The sequence below is a fragment of the Prunus dulcis genome, chromosome 3 (assembly GCF_902201215.1).
Source record: "Prunus dulcis chromosome 3, ALMONDv2, whole genome shotgun sequence".
In the NCBI taxonomy this organism is placed as follows: Eukaryota; Viridiplantae; Streptophyta; class Magnoliopsida; order Rosales; family Rosaceae; genus Prunus; species Prunus dulcis.
Genome location: NC_047652.1, coordinates 10683436 through 10698498, shown reverse-complemented (window position 1 = coordinate 10698498; position 15063 = coordinate 10683436). Strand labels below are relative to the sequence as shown.

At 37.8% G+C, this 15063-nt stretch overlaps 1 protein-coding gene across 1 annotated transcript; it reads left to right on the top strand.

Annotated features, from left to right (window-relative positions):
• The first annotated feature begins 9311 nt into the window (after nucleotides 1-9311).
• On the top strand, nucleotides 9312-14342 carry LOC117623622 (OPA3-like protein). The gene is made up of 4 exons (XM_034354674.1): nucleotides 9312-9728; nucleotides 10938-11072; nucleotides 13024-13110; nucleotides 13744-14342. Exons 1-4 carry the CDS (start codon nucleotides 9600-9602, stop codon nucleotides 13903-13905), a joined length of 513 nt encoding a protein of 170 aa, XP_034210565.1. The 5' UTR covers nucleotides 9312-9599; the 3' UTR covers nucleotides 13906-14342.
• The last annotated feature ends 721 nt before the right edge of the window (nucleotides 14343-15063 follow it).

Below are 15063 nucleotides of genomic sequence, written 5' to 3'. Positions count from 1 at the left end.
ACCAGATAAGTTATCATCTTGCTCTAAATTATCACCTATCTCCATCAAAATCATCTTTTTAGTGTAAAACGCAATGGAACTAAAAAATTGAATTCTGCAGAACATCAAAACACAAGTAGCACAAAGAAAAAGATGAAAGCACACCATTAATAGGACAGCATCCAGTATTGGTCTTCCTACCCAAAGATTTTGATAACTAAAGAGTCATTTGGATGATAAAAGTTTCGTAACTAATAGACAACGGCAAAACATACACATGGTAGGCTCATACCAACAATGCATTGAAGGAGATATGTAGCAGACTAAATACCAAATATTCTACATTCCTAAAACCTTGAGGGAAAACATTTACCAAAATTTCAGAATGCAAGGAAGAGCCAAATGATTTCAAAATAAGCAAGCGCGTGCACACACCCAACCCACAAAAACAGAATTCTTTAAACCTAACCTATAAATATCCTCAAGAATAAATTAGATTATGTCAAAGATGTATCCAGTAGCAGTAGCATAAGAGGGCAAAAATCAGTAAGAGAAATCATATCAAAGCACGTTATATGTGAAAATTTGCTTCATCCGAAACCATCATCACATTTCAAAGATAAGACTTACCGGATTGGCCTAAAACCCCAACCTTCAATCAACAGATTCTCAGTGCGACCTTACTCTTCAAACCAATATGAACAGGTAACAATTCAAGTAATAGCAAATGTGAACTTTCGCAGACCGTAGGCTTATCTGAAAAAATACAGGCAAACCCAAATGGGGGTCAAAAGCTACCCATAAGATATTTTACCAAAACAGAACTACCCAAATATGTAAATGCTGCCAATTTAATGTTAAATCCTCTGACTAAATGAAAAAATTATAAGCAGACCGAACCCACTGTAGGAATGAGTTCAATCGGTTGGATTCAATCCCATATAAGCAGACCCACAATGGGATTTCAAAGTCAATACGAAAGTACAAAAAGAATCCGACAACAGAAAAACCAAACTATTCTTTACCTGGTAAACAGAGACAACAATGAAAACTTCAAATTCAGAAAGCTATAAACGGGGGGGCGAGAGTGTGTTGGTTCGAGGAATTGACTGCACAAATCTAGCTTCAGAGACTTCCTTGTACCGAAAATTATTTTGCCAAAATAAAACAACCCAACAAGCTAAACACTACCAGCTCCAAAATTATTTCAAGATAAACAAGGAGAGGAGGAACCCCAAACTGCGCGTAAGAGTGAGAAAGGGATGCTGTTCTAATTTCAGATTTTGTAAATGTTTCTGTTTGTGGGCTAGAAGGAGGCGGCAATTTCTGAAATCATAGTGTTGGGTTTGTGCTTGGGCTATAGATTGAAAAGAGGAATTAGGGTTGGGCTTTAGGAGCAAAAATGAAGTCGGTTTCATTTTTGAGTTTGAATTGGATTGGGCTTTACGGGTAAAATTGAATTGGGTTTGGGCTTTACGGTTAACATTAAATTGGGTTAGGGTTTAGGGTAAAAATGATATTGGGTTGGGCTTTATGGTTAAAATTGAACTGGGTTGGGCTTTAGGGTTAACATGATATTAGGTTGGGCTTTATGGTTAAAATTGAATTGCGTTTGGGCTTTAACCGGAAAAAATTGAATTGGGTTTGGGCTTTAGGGTTAAAATTATATTGGGTTCGGCTTTATGGTTAAAATGTAATTTTGTTGGGCTTTAAGGTTAAAATGATATTGGGTTTGGGCTTTGTGGTTCAAATTCAAGGATTTACGGTTTAGGGTTTAAGGTTTATGGTATACAATTTACGGTTAAAATTGAATTGGGTTTAGGCTATATTATTCAAATTCAAGTGTTTAGGGTTTAGAGTTTGTGGTTTATGCATAAAAGTTAAAATTGAAATGGGTTGGACGTTACGATAAAAATTTAATTGGGTTTATGCAATTCAGTGTTAAAATTCAAGGGTTTAGGATTTACGGTTACAATTTAGGGTTGGGCTTTATGGTTAACACTGAAATGGGTTTGGGCTTTAGGGTTTAAAGTATGGTTTATGTTTATAATTATATTGGATTCAGGTTATAGACTATTCGTAAGCTTAGGTTTTAATAATTTTAACTGTTTCAAGTCGTATGTAATTGTTATATATAATTTTTAAAAGTAGCAATACTTTTACAAATAGTTACAATTTTGAATGTCCATTAATTAGGAAAAATAAGTTTTGGAATTTATTTTTTAAAAAACAATCTCGGAAATGTTTTTTGCAACCAAAAAGAAGGTTATTTGAGGGAAGTATTTGTTGTAATTTTCAAATGTTGAGATAAATAAGTTTTGAAGGAGTTTATTCCGAATGGACAATTTAACCTCCTAAATGTTTATTTAAAACAACCTCTCATGTCCAACCAAATGAAGAGCATATGTACACACTCTAGAGTACTCTAACTTATCTATCTTCACCAAAATCATGGGGAAAAAACAATTCTGCTGTGAAGAAAGGGTTTATGGGTGATGTACCCAGTAAAGTGAAAATCACTACACGAGATTCGTTTACTGATGCGAACAAAGGTAGTAAACAAGCGTCTGCAAGTGAACCTGCATAAAATAATATGCAATTGCAGTAATCAGATGCAGTTCAGAGGTACCTCTCCGCAATTCAAAATTTCGTACAACGGGTGGTTATAATTTTCACTTCGAACGTACAAACATAAAATTTAACAACCCAAACAGTAATGTACATAGCACAATACTGAAAACGTTAATATAAAATGTTATTTTTGGATCACACTTCCAAATTGCAAACATGAAAAATGTAAACTAAAACATTACACTCTAATCCCTGAACTTGTAGTTTTCATCATCCGAGTCATCCGTGGACTCCCATTTTTCAACTTCCTCCCAATGCGTAATGAGCTTGTCAGCGTAGCAATCACTGCACCATTCCGTCTTTTGAGGGGTGCACTTGCAAACAAGAGGAGATGGTGGCTTTGGAGGCGAGGGAGTTGGAGACCGGTAAACTTGAACATTATCCGAATTTACAAAAAAAAAGATCCTTGCAAAGTTGACATGGACGCAAATCATGTGGAACATGCTTACAGAAGTTAGTCGTAACATGAACTTTGGGATCATTTGGATCCCAACCTTGCTGTTTTGGGTTGTTGACAACGGGAGGTTGGTTTGAAGAGGAAGCCATGCATTTGTAATGGATAGAGTGAAAGAGGCAGTCACTGAAGTAATGCCCTTTTATAATAGAATGGAGGGTTTCAAATGTTAACGCAAGGGTTATCCGGAAAAATAAACCCAGCCAACTAACTTTTTTAAACTAACAGAGTATTTGTTCAGACGAACGCAATACGTGCGTTCCTGGAGAAAAGTTACCCGTTCGCCGAAAACATGCCCCAACCACCTTACTTTTTCAAGAAAACAGAATACTTTTTCACACGAACGCAACAGGTGAATTCGCTGAGGAAAGTTTTATGTTCGCCGAAAAAATAAATCCAACCAACTTACTTTTTCAAACAAACGGAATGTTTGTTCTAGCGAACGCAAGGGTTGCGTTCGTTCAGTAAAGTTACCCGTTCCCCAAAAAAAGGCCCAACAAACTTACTTTTCTAAACAAACGGGGCGTTTGTTCAAACGAACGCAAGGGTTTGCTTTCGTTCAGAAATACTCGACGTTCCGCCGAAAAAGAAGGCCAACATAGTTACTTTTTTAAACCAACATGGTATTTGTTCAGACGAACGCCATACGTGCGTTCCAAGAGAAATTACCCGTTCGCCGAAAACATGCCCCAACCACCTTACTTTTTCAAGCAAACATAATACTTTTTCACACGAACGCAAAAGGTGCGTTCGTTGAGGAAAGTTTTATGTTCGCCAAAAAAATATATCCAACCAACTTACTTTTCTAAACAAACGGGGCGTTTGTTCAAACGAACGCAAGGGTTTGCTTTCGTTTAGAAATACTCGACGTTCCGCCGAAAAAGAAGGCCAACATAGTTACTTTTTTTTAACTAACAGAGTATTTGTTCACAGGAACGCAATACGTGTGTTCCTTGAGAAAAGTTACCCGTTCGCCGAAAACATGCCCCAACCACCTTACTTTTTCAAGTAAACTGAATACTTTTTCACACAAACGCAACAGGTGCGTTCGCTGATGAAAGTTTTATGTTCGCCGAAAAAAGAAATCCAACCACCTTACTTTTTCAAACAAACGGAATGTTTGTTCTAGCGAACGCAAGGATTGCGTTCGTTCAGTCAAGTTACCCGTTCCCCTAAAAAAGGCCCCAACAAACTTACTTTTCTAAACAAACGGGGCATTTGTTCAAATGAACGCAAGGATTTGCTTTCGTTCAGAAATACTCGACGTTCCGCCGAAAAAGCCCCGCCGTCATTGTTACTTTTTTAAACCAACAGGGTATTTGTTCAGACGAACGCCATACGTGCGTTCCTTGAGAAAAGTTACCCGTTCGCAGAAAACATGCCTCAACCACCTTACTTTTTCAAACAAACGGATTACTTTTTCACACAAATGCAACATGTGCGTTCGTGGAGGAAAGTTTGATGTTCGCTGAAAAAATAAATCCAACAAACTTTCTTTTTCAAAGAAACGGAGTGCTTGTTCTACTGAACGTAAGCGTTGCGTTCGTTGAGTAAAGTAACCCGTTCCCCTAAAAATGAGTCCAACCAAATGACTTTTTCTAATGAACCTGGTGTTGGTTCAAGTGAACGCAAGAGTTGCGTTCGTTCAGTAAAGTTGACCGTTCCCCAGAAAGATGGGCCCAACCAACTTACTTTTTCGAACAAACGGGGTATTGTTCAACCAAACGCAAGTAGGTGCGTTTGTTTAGAAAACTTTGACGTTCCAACGAAAAAGGAACCCAATCCAAAGTACCAAGTACCAAATACCAGGTACCAACTACAGACGAAGGATTATTTAAGGAGTTACTTCCTATACATTTCAACTCAAACATTTCCACCTCTTTTACTAATAACATTACTCATACACAACCTGAAAGAGAAAAACGAAAACCCAAATAATGTCACATTCAATGGTTGGTAGCTCAAGAGGCTCCTCCACGCCTAAGAAGAAGGGGGTGGGTGATGATGATGGTGTTGATTGTTCGTATTATATTCGCCAGCAAGTGAAACGAGCCCATGATGTCACAAAGCCTCCGACTGAGGCTAGTAACAACATCTTTCGTGAAGGAGATTCAATCACCAAGTACGAAATTTACAATGGGGGGATTGAGATCGGCTTTGAGATGTTTAGGAAATACGCTCAGCTTGTTGATGCTTGTTCAACAAAGTGGGACAAAATCGAGTTATACGAAGCAATTGCTGTATTGGAGAAGCGAGCTCCGTGAAGCATCGGTATTTTATGATTTGCGTTGTGTTGTTTGTCATAATTTCAGATGTTATAATTTCAACCGTACTATCGGATGTTAAATGTTATAATCAGTATGGTAGAATAGTTTGAGGGTTTAGTTTTGTAAAAAAAAAAAAAAAAAACCCATAAATATGGTTAGGAGACCTTTATTATGAATGAACTAGGAACTCCAAAACGGGAATGAAAATCTAGGAGCACAATGACTTGCTTAGAAAAACATGCATATACAAAAGTGCACTAAAGATATTGTAAAAAATAACTTAAATTGATACCTTCTCGCACTTCGTAAGGCCTACGGTGAACCGTTTTGAGATTTCCCTTCTAAGTTTGACACCCAATTCAAAAAGTTTCTCATCACTTGTATTATTGACTTGCTCCTACATTCACATATAGTGTAAGCGTAAATTCATTTACTAAATCACAAACTATAATAGTTTGAAAAATATGAATGCTTACCGACATATATGTGTGGAAGTACCAATTCCCTGACCCCTTTTCTTGTAGATAATAGACTTGCGCGTTCAGTACTCTATCATTAATCCACATTTCAGGCCTCAGGCACATGAACTCATCTCTCGTGACATGATGTTCGTTTTCTATTTCAATTATAACTTCCTCACTAAAACGAAAGAAGAAAGCAATTGTTATAATTAAATTCACGTACGGGACAAGATATAAGGAATTTGGTCAATTTCATAATTCAACATTTGTATGTAAGTAGTTACCTTGAAAAGTTGTTAGGCCTAAAAATATAACTGAATAATTCAAAATCGGAGTCTTGTAAGTCCTCGGGTTTTAATTTGAAAGGCCTAATTTTAATCTTAGACGCCGTCTTTTGCACAGCCTTTCCTTTTGCATTTGACGGGTCAACCCATGGCTCTCTACAATGAAGCCCTAGACGCCTTTCAGCCGTTCGACGTGTTTGAATTCGATTTTGATCACCACGGGCCAATTTTGTGAACTTCCTCTTTTCCACGCCAAATTTCAACTATGGAAAAGGGAATCCAAATATTACAGTTTGAAAAAAAAAAATTCAGTATTTTACAACTATGTATATAAATGCGTACTAAATAAACGTAAAAGATAACAACAAACTCGATCTTGAAACTCCTAATCGCTCATCATACCTCAGGTTCACTGAAAGTCTGTCCATCCGGTAATGGCATCCAAGGATTGTTTACATGAACTGGACCTTTCTCCTTTAATTTCCTAGATTCTTCACCCTTCTTCTTCACAGCATTCTCACCACCTTCATCTCGTATTTTCGGTGGCCCGTCCTCCTTAGTTTGATTCACATCTTCATGTCTTGCGTCTTTCATAAAGGACCTCACTTCACTCATTACCTTGTCAGTGAGTTCCAACACTGAGCACTGGACCTCTGCCTGTATTATCTGGCCCAAAGCAAGTCCTTCAATTGATCGCTTCACCTCTGCCTGTATTACTGGAGCCAAACTGATAGAAACTTCTTGAACTATTCTTTCAACGTTTACTCCAGACACTTCATTTGTTCGACGGTGCTGTGAAACAACCCGCACAGTAGGACTATCAAACCCACCTTGCTTGATAACCCATCTAATCATTTTCCACACTGAGTTATTGTCCCAAGACACAATGGGATCCAAAGACTTAACAACATATACTCCACCATGGACAATTGAATCGAAATACAATAGTTGCAGAAAAAGCAATGACCCATTTACATATGCAACTTTCGTCGCTTTGAACGACCTAACACCTTCACATAAGAAGTTGAATCCATGGTCGGCCCAGTTCTTGGTCTCTATCTTCCCTGGGATCGTCAAGAAAGTTAAATATTTCCCGGTCACTGATGGTGAAGATGTGGGGCAAAGTATAGTGTCAAGTGCAAACATCACAAATAGAACTTTAAAGTCCTCATTCCCATTTTCGCACTTTTCCAATTGTTCAGCTAAACCCTTTACTAATACTCTTTTGCCATTTCCACCGAAACTCTTGACTAATTGTTTCACCTTTTCATCTTCTACCGGCCTGTCGAGTTGAACATCCTCGCCGGTGTTCTTAAGACCCATAACACTCCCAAACTCATCGGCACTTATTCTAATCACATTGCTGTGCAGTTCTATAGAAGACGTATCAGGATTGAACTTTTGAATCAAAAAATGGCATAATTGGCGGTGTAAACGAGTGCACGACAAAGATGACACATTACCGAACCCAATAGCCTTAATTGCTAACCGCTTCTCATTTTGACAATTTTTCCACCGTACGATGGAATCGGTCCGGGCTGCATCTAGTTATACAACTCATCTCATTCACTGAGTCGTTTACTTGCCCGCTTGAACCTTCTAAGGCAGAACCATATGTTGCCTTCTCTGTAGTGTTCAATTTCCTCCACTTATTACTAATCTCTTCTTGTACCTGAAATAAAAAATTCTCATTAATATACCCTTCTTAATAAAATAATTAATAAACTGACCAAATCATTGTCATCTCTCACCTTATGGTCCAACTTTGCATTGGCCACTTTCCCCATTTCTTGTCGTTCTTTTTTCCTGAAAATCATTTATTTTTTTTTAAAAAAAACCATTATAATATTAAGCAACCACATTTCCAATTTGTAGATGTACGTGTAACTTACATGAAATTAAAAAATGCATCTCAGCCAACTCTTGATTGTTGCACAGTACTCTTGGCCTTGCGCTTTCCTTTCGCTGATCCCCTTTTTTGAGCTTCCATAACTTGCACAAATCAAGTACAAAACACTATCATGCAATTCTCTCTAGCGCCGAGAATTTGAATACTAATCCAAAGCCTAATACCCCCTAAACCCCGTAAACCCAGTAAACACTACAACATCACATTGCTTAATTAAAAAAATACGGGGACCAGGATTTGCACACAGTTGCTTAGTAATTGCATATACTGATATGCAATTGCACTACACTACTTGCAAGTGCATCAACCCTCGATTATAACATTGCACATATAATGCACACAACCCACCAATGCATTTCTATATTGGGCCGACATTCTTACTCATTTCAAATCCCAATCCAAATCTTAACCAATCCTAACATTACACTTTTGGAACACTTTACTCCCCATACAAAAAATTCAAAAACACAGTCAAACCTACCTACCTACCACGAAATCACCTCACGTGCATAATTTCAAAACAAAACTATATCCTGTAATTGCATTCAGTTACTTGGATTTGCATACAGGCGATTAGTAATTGCATATAGAGATATGCAATTGCATGAACAGAACAACCATGAATGTGAGATACCCACTTCACCTCACGACACTTTCAGACTGAGAAACCCACTTCATCTCATGAATGTGAGAAACCTACTTCCCCTCTTGCCCCAATTCATCAAGACAGAAATTCAATTAACAATAACATAAAACATAGTGTTAACTTACCTTCACAAGGAACTAATACCAAATGCTTTCACAAGGGCTCGATTGCAGATGAGAGGAGTGCCAACAACCTTCCAGCGACTAGAAAAACTGAATTCCAATTCCTATTATCAACCCAAAATGCTAACCCAAAAAATTTCCCCAAAATCCAAACCCTAGAATACGGGGTTTTCTACAATGATGACAAAGAAGAGAGAGAGGTTGCAGAGACAAGGAAGAAACTTTCTACAGAAGAGGAGTTGAAGAAGATGACTTTGATATAATGAAGATTATCAGTTTCAAGTTGAAGCCCCTCCACTTTGAGGAAGAAGACTGAGTGCATGCGAAATTGTATTAGGAGCAGCGCGTCCAAATATTTACCTGTTGACCAGGTCAGCAGGTTTCCTTTGTTTTTTAAAACCCCTCACGTGATCGGCTGTACTGGTACAGCCGATGCACCACAGATGGTCTCGTGTAGTTCATGTCTTTATTTTCCGATAAAATAATTTGGGGGTCAATTCTCAACCGGGTGATAGTTCCCCAGGGGAAAACGGCAGTGTACTTTTTCGTATTCGTATATCGTGTCCTTCCCTGATAAGCCCGAAATACCACAACCCTTGTCGAAATTACAAATTGACCCGCAAAACTCATTCGCACGCATCTTCGCAGCTCTGCCAGAAATGGAAGTGATGACGCTCCACTGACGAATTGTCACCCACGAAGCAGCGTCGACATTTTTCTTTTTTCTCTCCAAATTAGAATTCCATCATTCCGTACAAGTCCATGACTCAAAAGCTTCAGTTCTTAGTCCCATAGCCTTCGAAGCACACAAATTCACCACTCCAAAACAGAAATAGGCAGAGAGTTATGGTCCTTCCAGCGGTAAAGTTAGCAACCCTTGCCCTCAAAACCATCTCCAAACCCATTGCTAATCGGCTGAAGCGAGAGGCTGGCTTGCACCCGCGATTTAGGCAGTTCATCGTTAACATTGCCCAGGTTCTCTATTTTTCTCTTTTACCAGCATTTTCTGTTTTCATTCTCTTTATTTTTAAGCTATTTTATTAAATGGGTTTGCCTTAAACCTGATTTTCCTGCGTGGGTTCTCCCTGTTTTCTCTCGTATTCGCTTGGTGTTGGGCCTTTCATCTTTTGTGCTCATTTGGGACTGCAAACATTAATTTTTCATTTTGTGCCATCTCCATGGTCACTTTTGAGGCGAGTTCTTTGATATTTTCAAATTGTATATTAAAAATTGATTTTTTTTGTTTGTTCTTGTTTTGGCGTTTTGGGTGTCGTTGCTTGGTTCTAGCTTTGCCATAGTATTACATTTTGCATAAATTATGCATGTCTAGTAAATTATGGGAGTGGGGCATTTTAGATGACATTAAGCTGCAATAAGTTCTTGATTACTATTACTAATGGATAAACTTTTTAAGTATTTAAAGTCGTTTGTGATCTGTATGGGTAAAAGAAATGATCATGATTATGCTGCAGTATGCTATTCCCATTCGAAAACGGTTTGTTATCCTCGGAATATAGATGCTGCATTTTCAATAGATCATATTTGGTTCATATACTTGTTGAATTTCTCACATGCAATCTGTAGCCATTTCTAATTTCTGTATGTATATTGACTATATTCTTGAGCTTTTTCTTCCATAGCTGGTGGAAGTTCTACTTTTTCTTTCACTGCCAGTGGGAAATTGCACTTCCAGATAGTTTCCCTTTTAAATTATTTGTAGTTGCCATCATTGTTTATTTTCTCCATTGAGTTCTATTTCCATAACAAGTCCACAGTTGCTTTTAATTTATGGTTTCTGGCTGCTACTTTCTTGGACCATGTGTACCACATGTCCTGTGGTGTTCTTGTTTTAATTGATTCATGTTATTATCCGCTAGTTCATGTTTCATCCACCTTCCTATCCAATGTCTGCTTTTTGATGGATACATGTCATACTTTGATTCTTATGTTCTTCATTTAGGTTATGCAGTTTGTGTTTAGCTCCCACCCCACCGGTCAACCTATAATCAACCACAAATAAATAAAAGTTATAAATGTCCATTTTGTATAGAAATTATCTAGTGTTCAGCAGTTTCTTGATTTGGTTAACACTTGTTTTTTTTAAATACGTAATTCCTCTCTAGTTATATGCACTTATATTTTACATAATTATTTATTTTTTTTCCCATTTTGATATTGAATCAGGCAAATCATCGATTTACAACAAATGTGCAAAGACGGATTTATGGTCATGCAACTGACGTTGCAATACGCCCACTGAACGAGGAGAAAGCTGTCCAAGCTGCTGCAGATCTTCTCGGGGAGCTCTTTGTGTTCACGGTACTATGAACTCTCATTTTTGTCCCCAGTCTAAGAATGTTATAAAGATGTAACTGGCATACTGAATTACAAATGATAAGTATATTGTTTTGCATTTCTTACAGGTAAAACATAGGCATACCAGTAGTTTACAATCAATGAACGTAAACTTAAAATAAACTCAATTATGTAATCAAACAACAAATCTGAAGTGCTGGTAACCTAAGAGAACAAAGCCTCACAAACAGATCTTTAATCTCCAAAATCGAACTTTCTTCTCCCCAAAAGACACATCTATTAGTAGTCTGCCTCCTGTTTGACCGAAGAATATTCCTTTTTCATTAAGTTGTCCAAGGTTAGAATTCACCCCAAAGCTGCAGTCCAAAACAAAGAAAACCACACAGGGCCTTTGTGCACCAAGCTGCCGAACAACCAAAAGCTGCGGTTCAGATCCAAGGTTCCCACCAATGCCATATAATAGGATTTGGCATCAAACACTCCTCTCCAATTGAACCTGTATACCGTTACATCCGTCCTTTCAATTTTTTTTTTTAATCAACTTTAGGACATGAAATGCACAACCTCGTGCAACTCAACATCATTAAAATGAGTCAAAAAAATAATTTTTTCTGCAAAGATCACGAAAAATTGAGTTTTTTTTTGAACTTTTTTAGTCCAGTGCCTCACCCGATATCTTCCGCAATCTTAAATGACACATGCTCTGAAAACTTAGCGCAGAACATCAAATGCACCCCATAAGATATTCCTCTAGAATCCTTTGCAAATGAACTTGGTTTAGTGTTTAAAATTGACACTTGTAATTACTGTTACCAATTTACACTTTGACAAATAGTCTTTGCCAACCAGTGAATGTCTGTTCAAACTGCTGAATAATACACAATTTAAACAGAGAAAGTCTTAAAGGAGACCTGAAGGCAACCCCAAATAGCTCATAACGAGGGAGCCAGCTGTACTCACGCGTATTATGGGCATGGACATGTTTCTTTGCCTATAAGTGCCTTAGATTTGGCTAGATGGTCTTTGACCAAATAATTGTGAACTTGGTCACTATTTAATTTTCTGGGGTCATAATGCATGCAGATCAATTCAAGAAAGTAAGAATCTTCCCCATAAAATTCAATTTGGCTTGCTTCATGTGCATAATTTTTTTACTAAATACTTGCCAGTAGTGCATGAATTGTATGCTGGTACTACACTGCAATATTTAGGACCTATTGGGGATTGCTTTTAGAAGTGCTAAAAGAGTTTCAGATTCTCAAAAGCCCTTTTGACAGTGTTCGGAGAAATAGTTAAAAGTGCTTCTTTTTTAGAAGAATAGTTAAAAGTGCACCTGCTAGGTGCTTCCTTAATGAAGCACTTTCAAGTGCATTTTCAGGAAGTAATTGGATTTTTAATAAAAAGATTACCCTGCTTCTAGAAAAAAAGGCTACCAAGAAAAAGTGCTTCATCAGAAGCAGTCCCAAATAAGTCTTTATAAAGTTACAATTGTCCTCCACCTATGTGACCCACTAGTTGCTTCAGTTGTACACTATTCCATAGTTCACGGAGCCCTATTACATGGTGAAATGGCAAACCTCTTGTGGGTTACATTTTGAAATTCCATTGCTTGTGGCAAATGCTAAAGCAGCATAATTCGTCAGAAAACCAGACAAATGTTGCTCATTACAGTATTACAAGTTGATGAGTAACCTCAGATTACCTTTGTTTCACTGTAAAGCCACATTATGTACAAGTTTTTGTCATGGGATTGCTGTGGAATTAATACTATGATATGCGATTAATACTTTCTCTCTGGCTGATAGACCACACCATTCTTTCGTTGTTCATCCAGCTGTTTCTTATTCTTCCCTTTCAATTTAAGAGAAAGGAACTTTGAAGATATCCTTGCACAAAGTTGGGTTTAGGAGATTTTTAATTATATAAGTTATGAATCATTATTGTATCTCTTCAGGTTGGAGGCGCTGCAGTTATTTTTGAAGTACAAAGAAGCTCAAGATCAGAAGCAAGAAAGGAGGAGCTACGTAGACAGGAATTAGAGGTACGCACTCATACTATTGTAGCATAAGGAAACAGCCATGGTTGCATCTAGTTATAGTATCTTCGTTGCTTAGTTTACCTTTCAAAATTTTCACCACTCTCTCTGTGTTCATGCTGCCTTACATTGAGTAAGTTTTGCATCACACTACATAAAAAACTGAACTATAAACTATCTATTTGACATTCTAAATCGTTGTGTTATCTCTTCATATTTACGCTAGAACTTCTTGAGGTTTTTGGTGTTTTCACAAAACCTCCAAGGTTTCAAAAATTACACTAACATCCCCTAAGGTTTCAAATTGTTTTCACAATATTCCTTCTGTTAAGTTTCCATCCAAAAATTGTTGATCTCATAAAAAATTTCTCCAAACGACAAATTTAACCTCAAAGATTAAATTGCACACACCCCTGAGGTCTATCTGTATTTTCATGTAACCCTGTCAGGTTTGCATATTCATAAAAGAGAAAAGAAAAAAAAAACATCATGACAATTATATACACAAATATTTGCTCAATGAAATAAATAAATTATTTTTTAAAACATCACAATCAATTGTTTTGAATATATGTATTTCTTTGAAGATAATAACACCATGCCCCACATTTCACTTACAACTGTTGTTTATTGTTCTAGGCAATGAGACAAAGAGATGAAGATTTAGCAAGAGAAGTTGAGCTGCTGAAGAAAAAACTTGAAGAGCTGGAACAACTTGCCAAAGGACGAGGAATTGCCGGATATTTCAACTTCAGGAATGCTCAAGGCCCTGAGAATGAAAAGGCTAAAATCCCAGTTTGATCACAGCAAAAATGAAGTACAGCACGTAGTATTACTGTAAGAACCAACCCAGCTTGATTTATACTTACTCATTCTCTTCCGGAATGGCTTGGCCGGTTGTATTTGCATGTATTTCGCAAACCTTCGAGGACAATTTTTGCAGAAATCAGCAAGATCCACAAGACGGAAGTCCTTCAACTAAGGGCAGTGATACTTACAAGGGAAGCTCACACAAATCTGATTTATAACTCACACTGCAAAGATAGCATTTCAGGATTTAGTGATATTATTTGTGGACTCATCTGGGACTAGTTAAGTACTTGTGACTTTGATACGACTACGAGCCATACAATTAAAAACCTTCAGTCACTCTTTTTGGGCTTTAAAGCATTATTCATCCAATTGGTCGATTTGCTGTTTTGAAACACAAGCCATGTAAGGAACGTGAAGTTTGAGTCTCTCTGCTTTACCTTTGTTCGACAAGGAAAAGATGTTCAATTATTTCTTTGAGGGACAATAAATTTTAAATAAATAAATTGACAACTTCCCACTCCCCAATAAGGACAAGTAAACACAAGAGAATTTAGGGAGCAAATTAATACGAGCTACGGGCCACATGCCGCGCCAAACAAGAACGTGCGGGAAGACCAAAAACATGCTAACTTTACAAAAAACATGCTCACTCCTATTGAACCCGGCTATAGCCTATGATGATAGGATAAAAATCCAAGCACAAGCATAGGTGTCGGAACCGCCATGCCAACGCCAAGATGCGTTACAAGCTCAGGTGGGCCCAAGCCACCAAAATTACCCGGGGCTTGCTTGAACGGGTTGTGGTATGGATGGCAACGGGCTTTCATAAAACTCATTGACGAGCCAAGGGAGTGGTAGTTTCGGGGTCACTTGGGGGGCCCAAAACTCAAGCCTATTTCTTCGGCCCGAAATACATGGGTTAGCATGAGAGAAGAGAGAGCATGACCCAATACCTTAGAAAAAAGTGTAGAGCCTGTTAGGAAAGGCTGGGACATTTAGAAGGACTAAACGTGCTGTTAAGGCACAATTGGCAGGCTGCTTCCGGCAGCTTGACGAAAAGCCCAGTAGATTGACCAGAACGACATATCATCCATTCAAAGCCTAGGAAAGAAAAGCCCAGCCCAAACTTCCTGTAAAATATCTGGC

Bases quoted from the DNA above. Each gene is read 5' to 3' on its own strand.
- LOC117623622 (XM_034354674.1), top strand. From the start codon at position 9,600: ATGGTCCTTCCAGCGGTAAAGTTAGCAACCCTTGCCCTCAAAACCATC. The intron at 9,729-10,937 runs GTTCTCTATTTT...ATATTGAATCAG, and splicing joins TCATCGTTAACATTGCCCAG to GCAAATCATCGATTTACAAC. The intron at 11,073-13,023 runs GTACTATGAACT...GTATCTCTTCAG, and splicing joins GGGAGCTCTTTGTGTTCACG to GTTGGAGGCGCTGCAGTTAT.